The sequence below is a fragment of the Nicotiana tabacum genome, chromosome 15, assembly GCF_000715075.1.
Source record: "Nicotiana tabacum cultivar K326 chromosome 15, ASM71507v2, whole genome shotgun sequence".
NCBI classification, from domain to species: domain Eukaryota; kingdom Viridiplantae; phylum Streptophyta; class Magnoliopsida; order Solanales; family Solanaceae; genus Nicotiana; species Nicotiana tabacum.
The window spans coordinates 131,411,089-131,427,166 of NC_134094.1; the positions used below are offsets into that span (position 1 = coordinate 131,411,089).

The following is a 16,078-nucleotide window of genomic DNA, read 5'->3' on the forward strand; positions in this document are numbered from 1 at the left end:
ATTTCTTTTCACTAGAGGAGCTTGGGACATCTTTAGCGAGAGTCTATCGGAAATAATTTCTCTACTTTCACAAGATAGGGATAAGATTTGCGTACACATTACCATCTCCACGATGATACGTTGAGTATATTGTTGTAATAGTAGTAGTAGAGGAGCTTGGGACAAGGAGGATCAACAAAAAAAGTTCCTAAACTCAGTGTTTACATCAAATTTTAAACAATTTAATCTTAAGTGGTCATTTGGTTGACAAACAAATTATAAAGAGATTGTAAAGTAGGGATTATTTCGGTCGACATTTGGTTCATTGTATTAAAAGTTAGATATATATTGCATATATAACTTAAAATAAAATATGGGTTCTAAAATAATAGAAGGGTGCTTTTGTTCTTTTAAATGTTTAATCATGTACTGTAAATGCACATATTTTTATTTCACATCTTATTCTATGTAATATAATACGTAGATTTATGTATAGCTTATGGGAGTATTTCTTCATTGGAAAAAGAACATTGTATAGCCGTTTTCAAAATAATAGTCGAAAAAATTCTGTATGTTATATACAAAAATAATATAAATTTTATATACTTTTTCGGTTATCGAATGTAAATAGTTTTTGATGTGAGCTAAAAGTGATAATACCCCTATTTCATTTGCGCGAGCAATGAAAGAGGCAATCAATTAGCATATTACTATTGTCTAACTTTATCCATGTATTATACAATACTTAATGGGTCAAACTAAACCAGTTTAAACGAACGATAAGAGTGACAAATCAGAATTAGAATATATGTCGTTGAGAAAAGTAAATTTGTATTTGTGTACACAAGATATTTATTTTTTAAGTTTATTAATTTGACGTAAATGTCAAACGTCTAATTAATAAAATAATGGCCAAATACATAGTCAACCCTTTAAACTTAGCACTGATTTCACTTAGACACTTCGACAAACAGTGTTTCCCATCAAACACTTGAAATGTACTTACAATTGTGCCAATTACCCATATTGGGGTCCGGCCTAATATGAATTTACACACTCATTAAAAGAAAAGCACTTCCTATCAATTTTTTATTTTTTATTTTCAGGGTTTAAACTTGAAACGTGTGGTTAAGGGGTTAAGGGTGTAAGAATTATATTCATCCCACCATAATCCTTGGTGAGAGCTGAATATACAGAGACTACAAGTGCGATTGTTTTACAAAAAAGATGTTTATGATAAATAAGTTAGTTTTTGGTATTTAATTTTTATTTTTCACCAAATGAGGAAAAATAATATGCTCTAACCTATCCTTTAGACATCATTATCAAACTCTAATACTCAAAATTTCATTAAATTACTAAACCATTTGTTAACATTAATGCCAATCTTTAGAAAATATTTTTCACTCTTCAGGAAAAGCACCTAAACTTCTTCAGGAAAATAATTTCATAATTAAGAAAAAAGAGCGCTCTCTTTCTTATTTTTCTGTTCAATAAGATAAAATAAATGAATTGTTTTGGGAAATAATACCTCCTAAATCATTCCACTATATTCAATTCGACTCCACGTCGGAAGAAATAAAAAATCATAAAACTCGACTCAACTATAAAGCATAAATTCAGTACGAGAAAAGCTAGGGTTTGGGAACTTCTCTTCTTCCCTGCGAGCTTTGGCATATATATAACTTCTCGAATCGAAGATAATTAGGGATTTCCCCGGAAATAATTGGTGATTTGCCGGAGATAATTAGGGATTTTACCGGAGATAATCGAAGCTACTGTATCGCCGTTGCCTCCGGTGTGGCGTGTATTGCTTTTGCCTTCCGATTTCCGACTATCTTCTAATGGAAGAGAAGCACAAGTCGAAGAGAGAGGAAGAATCGAAGAAGCGTCACCGTGATAGTAAGGAGGATCGAGGAGATCGTGACAAGCATAGGGACAGAGACCACCATCGTTCCTCATCAGATAAGAAGGATCGAGAGAAAATCAGCCGCTATGATAGAGAAAAAAGTGCCGATGAAAAGTACGGTGAGAGGGATAGGGATAGAGATAGAGATAGGGCAAAGCACAAGGATAGACACAGGGATAAGGAGCGGGAAAAAAGCAGGGGCCGTGATGATAATGATGATGAAAGACCTAGTAGAGATAGAGTTAAAGAACGAGAAAAAAAGGATAAGGAAGATCGTGAAAACAGAGAGAGGGAGAGGGAGAGGGAGAGGGATAGAGAGAAAGAGAGGGAGAAGAAGAGAGATCGAGAAAGGAGGGAGAAAGAGAAAGAGAAAGAGAGAGAAAAGGAGAGGAGAGAAAGAGAGAGAGAAAAGGAGCGGAACAGGGAAAAGGATAGACACCGTGAAGTAGAAAATGGTAGCGATGATGAAGTTGATGCCAAGGATCGAGATAGAAAGAGGCGAAAGAGAAATGATGATGATCATAAGGAGAGGGAGAGGGATCGTGAAAGGAGTAGCAAATCCAACAACAAGCTCAGGGAAGATAGCACTGATGAAGTATTAGCAGAAGAAAAGAATGAGAAGAGTCGAGAAGAGGATTTTGCTGAGGAGCAAAGGAAATTAGAGGATGAGATGGAGAAGCGAAGGAGGAGAGTTCAAGAATGGCAAGAGCTAAAGAGAAAAAAAGAGGAGTCCGAAAGGGAGAAGTTTGGTGTTGCTGGAGGTGCTGAAGAAGAACCTAAATTGGGCAAAACTTGGACTTTGGAAGGAGAATCTGACGATGAAGATGCTGAGGGGAAACATGGCATGGATATTGATGTGGATGATAATGGCAAGGCTATGGATGATGATGACGGTGCGGACAAGGCGGCTAGTTCCCCTGTAATTCAGAATGGCAATGATGAGTTAATGGGGGACGACGATGATATTGACCCGTTGGATGCTTTTATGAACTCTATGGTTTTGCCTGAAGTTGAGAAGCTTAACAATGCCGTAGTCAATAATCTTGATGGTGAAAATTCTAAAAATGGTACTCATAAAGGCAAAGAAGAACAACAGCCTAAGAAGATGAGTGTGAAGAAGACTATGGGAAGAATTATTCCTGGTGAAGATTCAGATTCGGATTATGGGAACGTTGAGAATGAAGGTGATGATCCTTTGGAGGAAGAGGATGATGAAGAGTTTATGAAACGGGTGAAGAAAACCAAGGCCGAGAAACTATCAATAGTAGATCATTCGAAAATTGACTATCCTCCTTTCAGAAAGAATTTTTACATAGAAGTTAAGGAGATTTCAAGAATGAGTGCTGAAGAGGTTTCTGCTTACAGGAAACAACTGGAATTGAAGATCCATGGAAAGGATGTTCCTAAACCGATCAGAACGTGGCACCAGACGGGACTGTCCTCCAAGATGTTAGACACTATAAAGAAACTGAATTATGAGAAGCCCATGTCTATTCAGGCTCAGGCTCTGCCAGTAATTATGAGTGGCCGAGATTGCATTGGGATTGCTAAGACGGGTTCTGGTAAAACTCTGGCATTTGTATTACCAATGCTGAGACATATTAAGGACCAGCCTCCTCTGATGTCTGGAGATGGTCCTATTGGGCTGATAATGGCCCCTACGAGAGAGCTTGTGCAGCAAATTCATAGTGATATTAAGAAGTTCACTAAGGCGATGGGTCTCGTTTGTGTACCTGTGTATGGAGGTTCTGGGGTTGCTCAGCAAATTAGTGAATTGAAGCGAGGAGCTGAAATTGTTGTGTGCACTCCGGGCAGGATGATTGATATACTTTGTACAAGTGGTGGAAAGATTACGAATCTGCGAAGAGTCACTTACTTGGTCATGGATGAAGCTGATCGAATGTTTGACATGGGATTTGAACCTCAGATCACAAGAATTGTCCAAAACACACGGCCTGACCGTCAGACAGTCCTGTTCTCTGCAACTTTTCCTCGCCAGGTTGAAATATTAGCTCGTAAAGTATTGAACAAACCTGTTGAAATACAGGTAGGTGGTAGGAGTGTTGTGAACAAGGATATAACACAACTGGTTGAGGTGAGGCCAGAAGGTGAAAGATTCCTTCGGCTCCTTGAATTACTTGGTGAATGGTATGAAAAAGGAAAAATTTTGATATTTGTTCACACACAGGAGAAATGTGATGCTTTATTTAGGGATTTGCTCAAGCATGGTTATCCCTGCCTCTCCCTTCATGGGGCAAAGGATCAGACTGATCGCGAGTCCACCATATCCGACTTTAAAAGTAATGTGTGTAATTTGTTGATTGCTACTAGTATAGCAGCCAGGGGCTTAGATGTCAAGGAGCTTGAACTGGTAATCAATTATGATGTTCCGAACCATTATGAGGACTATGTTCATCGCGTTGGTCGGACTGGTCGGGCTGGTAGGAAAGGTTGTGCCATCACATTCTTATCTGAAGATGATGCAAGATATGCACCTGATCTTTTGAAAGCTTTACAACTGTCGGAGCAAGTTGTTCCAGATGACCTGAAAGCTCTCGCTGATAGTTTCATGGCGAAGGTGAATCAGGGACTTGAGCAAGCACATGGGACTGGTTATGGTGGTAGTGGTTTTAAATTTAATGAAGAAGAGGATGAAGTGAGAAGAGCCGCCAAGAAAGCACAGGCAAAAGAATATGGATTTGAGGAAGATAAATCAGATTCAGAGGATGAAGATGATGGAATTAGAAAAGCAGGTGGCGACCTCTCTCAGCAGGCTGCCCTTGCTCAGGCTGCTGCTCTTGTTGCTGCTTCCAAAGCGAGTATGGCTTCAGCGGCAACTCCAGTTTCAGCTGGTCAGCTTCTCCCCAATGGTGGCTTGCCTGTTGCATTGCCTGGTGTACTTGGTATTAATATACCAGGTGCAACAGCAGCTGTTGCTGGAAATGGACTGCCAATTGGCTCTAATGATGTGACAGCCAGAGCAGCAGCATTGGCAGCTGCCTTGAACTTGCAGCACAACTTAGCAAAGATTCAGGCCGATGCAATGCCTGAACATTATGAAGCAGAATTAGAAATAAATGATTTCCCTCAAAATGCTCGCTGGAAGGTGACGCACAAGGAGACTTTGGGTCCTATTTCTGAATGGACGGGAGCTGCCATCACCACTCGAGGACAGTATGTTCCACCTGGCAAGGCACCAGGGCTTCTGGATAGGAAGCTGTACTTGTTCATTGAGGGCCCCACGGAACAATCTGTCAAGAGAGCAAAAGCAGAACTAAAACGTGTTTTGGAGGACATTACCATGCAAGCATCATCTCTTCCTGGTTCGGCTCAGCCAGGCAGATACTCAGTTGTATAAGAATGAATGTCCTTGCCATTTTTGTAATGTTTCATTTCTGATTGTTACATATTCCAGGCAAATTATTTCTTAAGTTTTGTTGCTTAATTTCGAGATGACGTTGCTTGTAAATCTATACAGGTTTAACAGGATACATGATTATTCCCCCTGATATTCTAAGTATTAGCTTCTGAAAGAAAAAGCTCGGCTCGACTCAAGGGCACTGATAGCACTGACCTCCTGACTTGATTAGTCCGGCTTTGGCTAAACCCTTGTTTGATACAAAACTTGGGTTTTTCTTCTTCGCGCCACATTCTTTCTGTTTCTTACTTCACTCTTCTTTTCTTTCGTGGTTAGCCATGGTTTGCTATATGATTATATAAACCGTTATTATGAACTTGAATTGAAACAGCCGCAGGGAGATTACATAGAGTTGCACAAGAAGAGACATGGGTATCACTGATAACTTTGAGCATAAATGCAACAAGGAGGATCATAAGTGCTCCCAGACTACCCAAAAGGTTTTACCCTAGTTCAGTCCCCTTGCAGTTTATCTTCGTATTTTTCTCATACCTTTCATGTATTGAATCTGAAATTTGTGGTTTTCTTTTTGACGACTCCAATGAGCTCTGAGTATCAAAGTAATATGTTTGGTAAGAGATGCTATGCTGAAAAGGCCCAAATGAAGGAACACGCAAGGAACTATTTAAAATCAAGTTATTGTTTTAGTTCATGTTTTGTAAGGATTATTTTAGCTCATTCATGGGTTTAGTTCACTTTTGAAACACCCTTCCAGCAGTTTTGGGTTACTTTTTTATGAGATATCATCTAATTGTTCCCTCTGCCATTTTATAATCACTGTGTTTACCTGGACAAGGTTAAAGTAACAACTAAAAGTTAGTTTCATATGAAAAAAATTTAAATTAAAGTCTAAATTTTAAATAGTTAAATGAATTTGAATTCTTAAGAATTGTAAATATAGAGAATACTATTATTATTGGAATTGCATCATGCATGTTGGGAGGACCTCCCCATGTGGAAAGGGTTGTCAATATTAATTGGGATGGAGGGAGTATTACCTATATTTCACATAATATTGTTGGTTATTTTTGAACGTCATTGCTATATGTTACAGAAATGATTGAGATTAGGAGTGTTAATTAGTTAGGCCTATTTGGTTGCTAAGTCCCTATTATCTTAGATTGAGGCAGTCTTTAAAGCATTAGATATAATCCATAATGGTAATGCCTCCATATATCTGAATAATGCAATTGCATTTCCATGTGTGGCATAATCCAGTTGTCTCGGGGTTTTACTTTAGGTTTTCTCTTTTCTCTCAACTCAAATCAGTTGTAGGATCTCTGATGCTTATTTGGTGACTATGTCTACTTTTTGTTGTATTTGAGGTTGAACAGATCGTGTCTTTTAAATTTCCTTTTCATATTTGCATGCTGATAGTGGAAGAGAATAGTCAAAAGCAACTTTTGTTGGGCCAGGTTTTACCATGAAACCTTCCAATTATGATCGGTTTATCGGACCGACAGGTTTACGCCTTCTTGAAAGCATGTGACACTTCCTGAACTTAAATGCACGTTCAATCTTGAGAGCATTGGGGTGAAAAAAATCCTAATGGTCCAAAGTTTACATCTCTAGGCTAGGTGTTGTAACCAAAGGAACCAATAACCGTCATTGAGATAATCTTCCTTTTGCAATGGTGTATCCGAGTTTATGTAGTTGATGTTTCATATCTTTAATTTTCTCTGTGAATCTAGGTAATTGTCAGTGAGCTTGGTCTTGTCTCCCCTGCTGGAAAATTCGTATGGGGTAAGGTGTGCTTTCGGTGCTTGTTACTCTATGTTCTCTCTAGATTTTTCTTTTAGTTGCTGCTATGTTGTTTGGATCCTCGAAAATGCTGCTGAATTTGACATGGATCAAACAAGGACATTTTTGTAGGATCCGAGCAAACATAGGTTGCTGATGAGTCATTCCTCAGATGGTGAATGCAGGGAAACACACAATTGACGAATAATCCTGAAAATGATGGTTCTATCAATGCAGTTCACTTGCATAGTAGTTGAGAATAGTAGAGAAAGGGGTCAATTTGGTGTTTCAGATTTGCATAACTGATCTATTAGTCTCATCAGAATTTTCTGATGCTGGTTTTGTAGTGATGTAGAACACCTAATGGAGAGGGAAAAAGGAAGTATGGAGCAACGCTTGAAATCTATCATTCACCTTGTGGTGTGATAGTGCTCTTGGGTTAATTTATACATTATGTTTTTTTCCACATCATAATATTGCTGGAGGTGAAGCACCCTGGGCTTTGTCTAGTGGTTAGAGCTTAAATCATAATGTGTGGGTAAGGCACACGTTACGGGTTCGAATCTTGCTGCTGACAAAAGCTTGGTATTTAAGGTGAGAAAGGTGGAGGGTGGGACTCATTATCCACCGAGTTTTGAACAGTGTGCTACTAGCCTTAGATTTTTCGGTTATAAAAAGTAGTTCCTGGAGGCGGATTGTGTACATCATATAGTAAAGAAGCTTGAAAGAGAGAACCAGGAATGAAATAGCGAGACCAAACGAGCGGAGGTTGACGATAAGAGCGTAAGACTTTATGTGAGTGGTAGAGCCCTTGATCCTTTAAAGAATGTAATTATCCTTAATATTCAGGAGCAAAAGAAAGAACATACTCATGAAAGTTAAAGAACATACTCATATGAAAGTTCCCCTGTTACGATACAACTAACTGTCTGCATGTTAATCGGCTGATAGTAACATCAAATTCCATGAGCTTTAACTATCAATGTAGTCAACAAGCTTTAGATTTTTGCAAGCTTCACAAGGGTCTATCTTTTCAGACAGCGCTCCTGCAAAATCTGGAAAAACAACAAAATGTTGCTTGATCCATTTATGGTGTTGCTTGAATCCGTAGACAATAAGGGAACAGGATGAGAAAAATGTTATTGTGTTTTAAAGTGGGATTAGTTTAGCTTAGAATGGTGGATTCCTTGTTTATTGGGTATATGAATGTATTCCAGAAAATATTACTATTTCCTTCTATCATAAGAGTGCTTCAAGTGAAAATTTTCTTGTAAAAATGGCGTGTGGTAGCCACTAAATAAGGTGGTCTTTATTTTTTATCCACCAATTTTAGTGTTGAGCAAAAATAGCCACTATTCTATTAAAATTAATATGAAAAGACATTTTTACCCTTTCTTCTATTTCTTTTATTCCCAAACCCTTCCTTTATACGCTTCTTTAATTTAAGTTCAGAGCCAAAATTTTATAGGTAAAATTTCGCTCCCTCAATATCGCTCCTGCCCAGCCCACAAAAGTTTTCTGCGTATACTTTGTCCAACTTAATCTCTTCTCATTTGTCATCTTCTCTGCAGCGAACCATCGTACTGGTATGTTTTCGATTCTGCTTTTATGCATTTTTCTTTTTGTATATCTCTAATCGTGATCAATGCTGTATTTGTCATCAAGTATGTGTGAAATGTCCAAAATAATGATTATAACTTGATTCGTTGAGGAATAAGGTGCAGATTTTTGTGAGAAAGTTATTGAGAAGCTTTTGGTATTGAAATGTGTTTGTAGTTCAATCAATATATTGATTATGTAAGGACATTTCAGAAAAATAGTCCTAAGAATTTGTAAGCTAGCTGTGTTTAGGAATTTTAGTTAACTGTGCTTCTATTAAAGATGCATCTAATTAGGTCCTGAATTTTAGTTTTTTAGTTTAAATATTAAGGACATTTCAGAAAAATAGTCCTACGAATTTGTAAGCTAATTTTAGTTAATTGTGCTTCTATTAAAGATGCATCTAATTAGGTCCTGAATTTTAGTTTTTTAGTTTAAATATTAAGGACATTTTAGAAAAATAGTCCTAAGAATTTGTAAGCTAATTTTAGTTAATTGTGCTTTTATTAAAGATGCATCTAATTAGGTCCTGGATTTTAGTTTTTTAGTTTAAATATTAAGGATATTTCAGAAAAATAGTCCTAAGAATTTGTAAGCTAAGTTTAGTTAATTGTGCTTCTATTAAAGATGCATCTAATTAGGTTCTGGATTTTAGTTTTTTAGTTTAAATATTAAGGACATTTCAGAAAAATAGTCCTAAGAATTTGTAAGCTAATTTTAGTTTATTGTTCTTCTATTAAAGATGCATCTAATTAGGTCCTGGATTTTAGTTTTTTAGTTTAAATATTAAGGACATTTCAGAAAAATAGTCTACCTGGATTTTAGTTTTTTAGTTTAAATATTAAGGAGATTTCAGAAAAATAGTCCTAAGAATTTGTAAGCTAAGTTTAGTTTACTGTTCTTCTATTAAAGATGCATCTACTTAGGTCCTGGATTTTAGTTTTTTAGTTTAAATATTAAGGACATTTCAGAATAATAGTCCTAATGTTTATGTTCTATTTCCTTCTTTGTAGTGTGCTAATGGAAGGAGATCGTATTTTCGAGTTTGATAATTGGCGTAATTTGATGAGCTATTGGAAAGGAGATTTTCAGTATAAGGAAACAATAAAAAGTTTCTTGTCGAACACGCAATGGAAGAAGTTGAGGGATGGTGTTTTCGAAAACTTTTTTCGATTACAAGGTGTGAAGTTCTGTGGTAGACTTATTCATTGTGTGTTGCTTTCAGAAATTATAAGCAATGACTCGCATTCAATGACATTCAAGGTTTTTGATCATGAAGTGAAGTTTACACGTGAAGCGTTCCAGATAATTAATGGGTTGAAATGTTCTTCTTCAGTGGACTTCAAAGTTTTAGGTGAAAGAGAGAATAGACTTTCGAAAGTCTACTTCCCTGGAAAGGATAGAATCGAGTTAGGCGATTTGTGGCATTTTATTACTAGTCACTCATATGGTACAACTACATCATTTGTAGGCAGCCATGACGATACGGTGAAGTTGGCAACAATTTATTTTGTTGAATCTGTGTTGATGGGGAAGCGCAAGAATCGGAATGTGTCTGAGCGGGTAATGAAAATCATAGATGACGATGAACTCTGCTCTTCTTTCAATTGGGGCTCTCTTTGTTATGAAAAGTTACTAAAATCATTGAAGAGCTGCTTGAAGCCCAAACAAAATACTTCAGAGAATGAGAATGAGAAAGATAAAGAGAAGGACAGTTATACTATACTTGGCTTCCCTTTCGCCTTCTGTGTTTGGATTATGGAAGTATTCCCAATTTTTCAGGAAAAACAATTTGTGTACTTCAGAGAATGTGGGTTCCCCCGGATGCTATGTTATTCAGATATGAAATCTCCATATTATGATACCCTATGTAAAAAGTATTTCCATAATGAAAAAGTAAGTTAACAAGATTACTAGCTATTTTTTTATTTATGTGTTTTAGTTCTGAATACTTACGTTTTTTTCCTTATATAATAGTTGTATCAGTTGCTCGAGATGGTACCATTTCTTTCTTCTGAAGTAGATGCGGAGCCCACTAGTGTGCATGTGCCATTGTCTCAAGATCAAAGTTCAATGCCTTCAACACAATTTGATGAAGTCTTGCTTAAGGAAATTGTTAACGTAGGTTTTCTGTCTTTGAATACCATTAGTTTTTTATTTGCTTATTTTTGCTTAAGAGACTTTTTTGTTTTTATGGTTTTTGATTCAGAGATTATCAGAGAAGTTCAAAAAGAATATGGAGGTAGAATGTACTAGAATACATCAAAAAATAGCTTTATTAGAAAAAAAAAGGATTCAAAATGACATCAAGGTAATATCCTTAATTTCTGTGCTTGTAACTCTAAGTTAAGGACACCATGTCCTTAATTTTTGAGCTTGCAACTCTCAGTTTAGGACTTCATATTCTTAACTTTTGAACTTGTAACTCTAAGTTCAGGACTACACGTCCTTAACTTTTTAACTTGTAACTCTAAGTTCAGGACTACCTGTCCTTAACTTTTTAACTTGTAACTCTAAGTTCAGGACTACCTGTCCTTAACTTTTTAACTTGTAGCTCTAAGTTCAGGACTACATGTCCTTAACTTTTTAACTTGTAGCTCTAAGTTCAGAACTACATGTCCTTAACTTTTTAACTTGTAACTCTAAGTTCAGGACTACCTGTCCTTAACTTTTTAACTTGTAACTCTAAGTTCAGGACTACCTGTCCTTAACTTTTTAACTTGTAACTCTAAGTTCAGGACTACCTGTCCTTAACTTTTTAACTTGTAGCTCTAAGTTCAAGACTACATGTCCTTAACTTTTTAACTTGTAGCTCTAAGTTCAGGACTACATGTCCTTAACTTTTTAACTTGTAGCTCTAAGTTCAGGACTACATGTCCTTAACTTTTTAACTTGTAACTCTAAGTTCAGGACTACCTGTCCTTAACTTTTTAACTTGTAGCTCTAAGTTAAGGACTACATGTCCTTAACTTTTTAACTTATAGCTCTAAGTTCGGGACTACATGTCCTTAACTTTTTAACTTGTAGCTCTAAGTTCAGGACTACCTGTCCTTAACTTTTTAACTTGTAACTCTAAGTTCATGACTACATGTCCTTAACTTATAAGCAGCTAACATTCTGATTTTTATTTTAAATACTATCTCACAGGCTTTAAAGAAAAACCTAGGATCAAAGATTGATACTTTATTGAAGCTTCTTGACAAACCTCATGAAAGGACCATAGAGAGAGAACCTAGTGTTCCAATTAGCAAAGATGCAGTTGATGATCAATGTGATGATATAGATGTGCATGTAGAAGATCATTATGAAAGCGATTATAGAGATGCGCATCTAGAAGATGAAACTGATATTGGCATCGAAATTGGGAAAGGTTAGATACAGTTTTTGAATTTGTTATCATTGAAATTTATATTCAATAGCATAATACATATAAACTTTTTTGTGATTACAAATGTATGTAGAATCTTTTGATGGAGTGTAAGTTCAAGATGGAATGGAATGTCAAGACCAGGACAATCTAAAAGAGACAAGTGTAATAGACATAATTTGTAAATCTGGAGTGCAATCTCAGGATTTAGAAAATCCATTGGGAACAAGTATAAGTGAGATTGTATGCAAATATGTTGAAAAAATATATGATCTATCTACACCTCTCTCACTTAAAGAGAAATTTGGAAATCAAAATGATGCCAATCAAGGTTAGATGGAATTTTCATGACATATTGAATGTTAGTTTTAGTAAACTATTAGTAACAAGTATTAATTGTAAATGTTACAGAATCTTTTGAAACTGCAAGGAAAGAAGATGGAGTGGACTATCATGATGATGAAATTTCAAAAGAGAGAAGTGGAGGACAATCTCAAGACATAGAAAATACCCAAGGAACAAGCATAAGTAAGATTGTTTGCAAATGTATAGAAGGAACGTATGATATCTCTACACCTCTCTCTCTTACAGACAATATTGGAAGCCAAAAAAATGCTAGTCAAGATAATGATTTAACTGGCATGATCTTGACAGTTGCAAAAGGTTAGACGGGGTTTTTTTCATCTTATACATGTTTGTTTTAATAAAAGATTAGTAACAAGTACTAATTGTGTTAGCTCCTGTAAATATTTTGCAAAATCATATGAACTTGCAATCGAAGAACATGGAGAACAGTTGCAAGATAAAGAAAATACAAACAATATGTCAACACTATTGTCTGTTAAAGAAATACAAGAAGGCAGCGTGGCCAACACAAGTATTGATTGTGTCCTTAATATTGTATTCATAATTGAAATTGTCAGGACATTTCAAAAATTATGTCCTTAGTTTTTGTCTCTTCATTTGACAATTCATAGAATTGACGACTTGCAGCAAACTAATGTATATGTAGTATTGCTTGCAGAGCAAAACAAAAATGAAGCCGTTAACCAATATACTAGGAAAAGGAAGAGAGATGGTATTGGTTTTGATGGTCCATCATTTGCTATTCTTACTCCTACTCCTCCGACTACACAAATGAGCATTGATGAGGGTTTGTCTATGGAGGTTGAAGGAAATGTTGAAGAAGAGCTTGGTCGAGGGAAAAGGAATAAGAAGCTTAGTTGGCAATTGAAATCTCCTTTTGAACAGAAAAGAAAAAGAGGAACATCGATGGCACACAATGAAAATACTCCTAAGTATACAGGCTGGATAAAATCAAAATATACTCGTACATGTATTTTTTATTATGCCAAAGATGATAAAAACTTATTGAAGAAATTTATTGGGTGGTTGGGCAAGGAGAAATGGAAAGGTTGCAAAAAAGTGTAAGTCCCTAAATGTATTCATTATTTCTTAATTGCTTACATTTGTCCTTAACTTTTGAACTTGTAACTGTAAGTTAAGGACTACATGTCCTTAACTTTTGAATTTGCAACTCTAACTTCAGGACCAAGTGTCCTTAATTTTTGAACTTTCACTCTAAGTTCAGGACCAATTGTCCTTAACTTATGCGCTTGTTACTCTAAGTTCATGACTAATTGTCCTTTAATTTATGAGCTAGTAAGTCTAAGTTCAGGACCAAGTATCCTTAACTTTTGAACTTGTAATTGTAAGTTAAGGACATCCTGTCCTTAACTTTTGAATTTGCAACTCTAACTTCAGGACCAAGTGTCCTTAATTTTTGAACTTCCACTCTAAGTCCAGGACCAATTGTCCTTAACTTATGCGCTTGTTACTCTAAGTTCATGACTAATTGTCCTTTAATTTATGAGCTAGTAAGTCTAAGTTCAGGACCAAGTGTCCTTAACTTTTGAACTTGTAACTGTAAGTTAAGGACTACATATCCTTGACTTTTGAATTTGCAACTCTAACTTCAGGACCAAGTGTCCTTAATTTTTGAACTTCCACTCTAAGTTCAGGACCAATTGTCCTTAACTTATGCGCTTGTTACTCTAAGTTCATGACTAATTGTCCTTTAATTTATGAGCTAGTAAGTCTAAGTTCAGGACCAAGTGTCCTTAACTTTTGAACTTGTAACTGTAAGTTAAGGACATCCTGTCCTTAACTTTTGAATTTGCAAATCTAACTTCAGGACCAAGAATCCTTAATTAGGAATTGAGAACTAACTTATAAACTTTCTAACTTTGATATTTTCAAAATTTTCAGGGGACACACTGATATATATGCTGAGGATAATGGTGTGAGAAAGAATCCATATAAATTGTACCATCAAAAAATCAGTAGAAAAATGTTCTTCCTTGAGCTTGCAGATAGTAGCTTTGTACTTGATGATAAGGTTTGATAATTCACAAGGCATTTGTTTTCTTTCTTCTTAATTTATTATTTTTTATTTATTTATGACTGATGGATTTTTTTTCTTTTTTTGCCTTTTTATGAAGCATATTGACATTGCCCTGTATTATTTGAGAAAGAAGGAATGCTACCACCCTTGCGCCCATCCTTTTCGTTGCACAACTACAGATATACTTTTTGATAACTATATGCTAATTGTGTATAAGGATTTCAATGAAGATGCTTCAGATTTATTTTGGTGTGATGATAATCAGTTGGTTCTCACACCATATGTGTGGGGTGACAATCGTAGATGTGGAATTGCTTGGACAGAGGTTGACAAAATCTTTTTTCCATGTCGGCTTCCTTCAGAAGATAATGATGTTGTGACACATTTTCTTTTGGGGGTATTGGACTTGAATGAGAGAAAGATTGATGTGTACGATTCCATATATAGTGAGCCATATGAGCAAGGAATGAAACACATTGAAATGTATGCACGCATGATCCCCCACTTGCTAAAGTTCTCACAGTTTGAGAAAAATCACAAGTCTTTTGGAAATGCATTCAACAAATTTGATATTCAGTGGCAAAGATCACCACACCAAACTGGATCGTACGTGTTGTCATTTGCTATATAATTTATATGTACTTTAGATTTAATTTTATTAAAGATATTATTTAATTGACTCCATATTTTTCTTAGGACTGATTGTGGTGCATTCCTAATCAAGTATGTGGAGTTGTTGATGATGGGAAAGGATGTGGAGAAATTCCAACCTGAGGACATATCAAACTTCAGAAAAGAACTTGCAGCAAATCTTTGGGCACATGGAGAGTGGAAAAAAAATTCTGGTTATGATACACCACCAGAAAATGTCGGCGACGACTATGATAGTGAAAATGAAACTTCCTGCCTAAAGGAGCTGTAGTGTAACTACATCCTTATTTGTTGAAGGATGAAAATAATATTGAAGACATATTTTTTTAAATGTGCTAAACTTCTGGAATATAGACAATAAATTGAGATTTCCAGAAGTTAAGGACATTTTAGAAATTTATGTCCTATATATTAGATTCATACTTCAAATATTCAGGACGTTTCAAAAAATTATGTCCTGAAGTCTACTTGTACCAATCTCATTTTAAAAATAAGATGTAGCAAGTTGTGTTTAGCAAGCTGCAGATGTCAAGTTTTATAACTACTGATTTGTCCATTTTAAATTGCCAGTTTTTTTATTAAATCTGTAGAGATATAGCAAAAGATACATTGATTGTTGTAGAACTTCAGGACATTATGTTCATAAACGTCCTGATTTGTTGAAGGATGAAAATAATATTCAGGACATATTTTTCTGAAATGTCCTGAACTTCTGGAAATCTAGATAATAATCCAGAAGTTAAGGACATTTTAGAAATTTATGTCCTTAATATTAGATTCATACTTGAAATTTTCAGGACTTGTAAAAGATTATGTCCTTAAGTTTTACTTGTACCAATCTCATTTTAAAAATAAAGATGTAGCAAGTTGCAGGCGTCAAATTATATAAAGAAAAGGACTTTCTTGTTTACTTACGGCAAGAATAAAATCCCATAAACAATAATTGGTCCGACAAAGGTAAATTGAACTCCCAGAAAAAGAAAAAGAAACAAAGAGCAAGTAAGTGCAAAG

The 16,078-nt window shown here is 35.6% G+C and overlaps 3 protein-coding genes across 3 annotated transcripts; all 3 read left to right on the top strand.

Annotated features, from left to right (window-relative positions):
- Positions 1-1,571: 1,571 nt before the first annotated feature.
- Positions 1,572-5,427, top strand: LOC142161616 (DEAD-box ATP-dependent RNA helicase 45-like). The gene has a single exon (XM_075231302.1). It carries the CDS (start codon positions 1,824-1,826, stop codon positions 5,244-5,246), a length of 3,423 nt encoding a protein of 1,140 aa, XP_075087403.1. The 5' UTR covers positions 1,572-1,823; the 3' UTR covers positions 5,247-5,427.
- Positions 5,428-5,566: 139 nt separating this feature from the next.
- Positions 5,567-13,443, top strand: LOC107805313 (uncharacterized). Its single transcript, XM_075231303.1, has 7 exons — positions 5,567-5,746; positions 6,998-7,049; positions 9,659-10,541; positions 10,623-10,766; positions 11,793-12,015; positions 12,424-12,675; positions 13,037-13,443. Exons 2-7 carry the CDS (start codon positions 7,045-7,047, stop codon positions 13,441-13,443), a joined length of 1,914 nt encoding a protein of 637 aa, XP_075087404.1. The 5' UTR covers positions 5,567-5,746; positions 6,998-7,044.
- Positions 13,444-14,258: 815 nt separating this feature from the next.
- Positions 14,259-15,536, top strand: LOC142169933 (uncharacterized). Its single transcript, XM_075231880.1, has 3 exons — positions 14,259-14,410; positions 14,514-15,022; positions 15,113-15,536. The coding sequence occupies exons 1-3, from the start codon at positions 14,363-14,365 to the stop codon at positions 15,336-15,338; spliced, it is 783 nt and encodes a 260-aa protein (XP_075087981.1). The 5' UTR covers positions 14,259-14,362; the 3' UTR covers positions 15,339-15,536.
- The last annotated feature ends 542 nt before the right edge of the window (positions 15,537-16,078 follow it).

Bases quoted from the DNA above. Each gene is read 5' to 3' on its own strand.
- LOC142161616 (XM_075231302.1), top strand. From the start codon at position 1,824: ATGGAAGAGAAGCACAAGTCGAAGAGAGAGGAAGAATCGAAGAAGCGT.
- LOC107805313 (XM_075231303.1), top strand. The intron at 10,542-10,622 runs GTAAGTTAACAA...CTTATATAATAG, and splicing joins AGTATTTCCATAATGAAAAA to TTGTATCAGTTGCTCGAGAT. The intron at 12,016-12,423 runs GTTAGATACAGT...TAAATGTTACAG, and splicing joins TGGCATCGAAATTGGGAAAG to AATCTTTTGAAACTGCAAGG.
- LOC142169933 (XM_075231880.1), top strand. From the start codon at position 14,363: ATGTTCTTCCTTGAGCTTGCAGATAGTAGCTTTGTACTTGATGATAAG. The intron at 14,411-14,513 runs GTTTGATAATTC...CTTTTTATGAAG, and splicing joins GCTTTGTACTTGATGATAAG to CATATTGACATTGCCCTGTA. The intron at 15,023-15,112 runs GTACGTGTTGTC...TATTTTTCTTAG, and splicing joins TCACCACACCAAACTGGATC to GACTGATTGTGGTGCATTCC.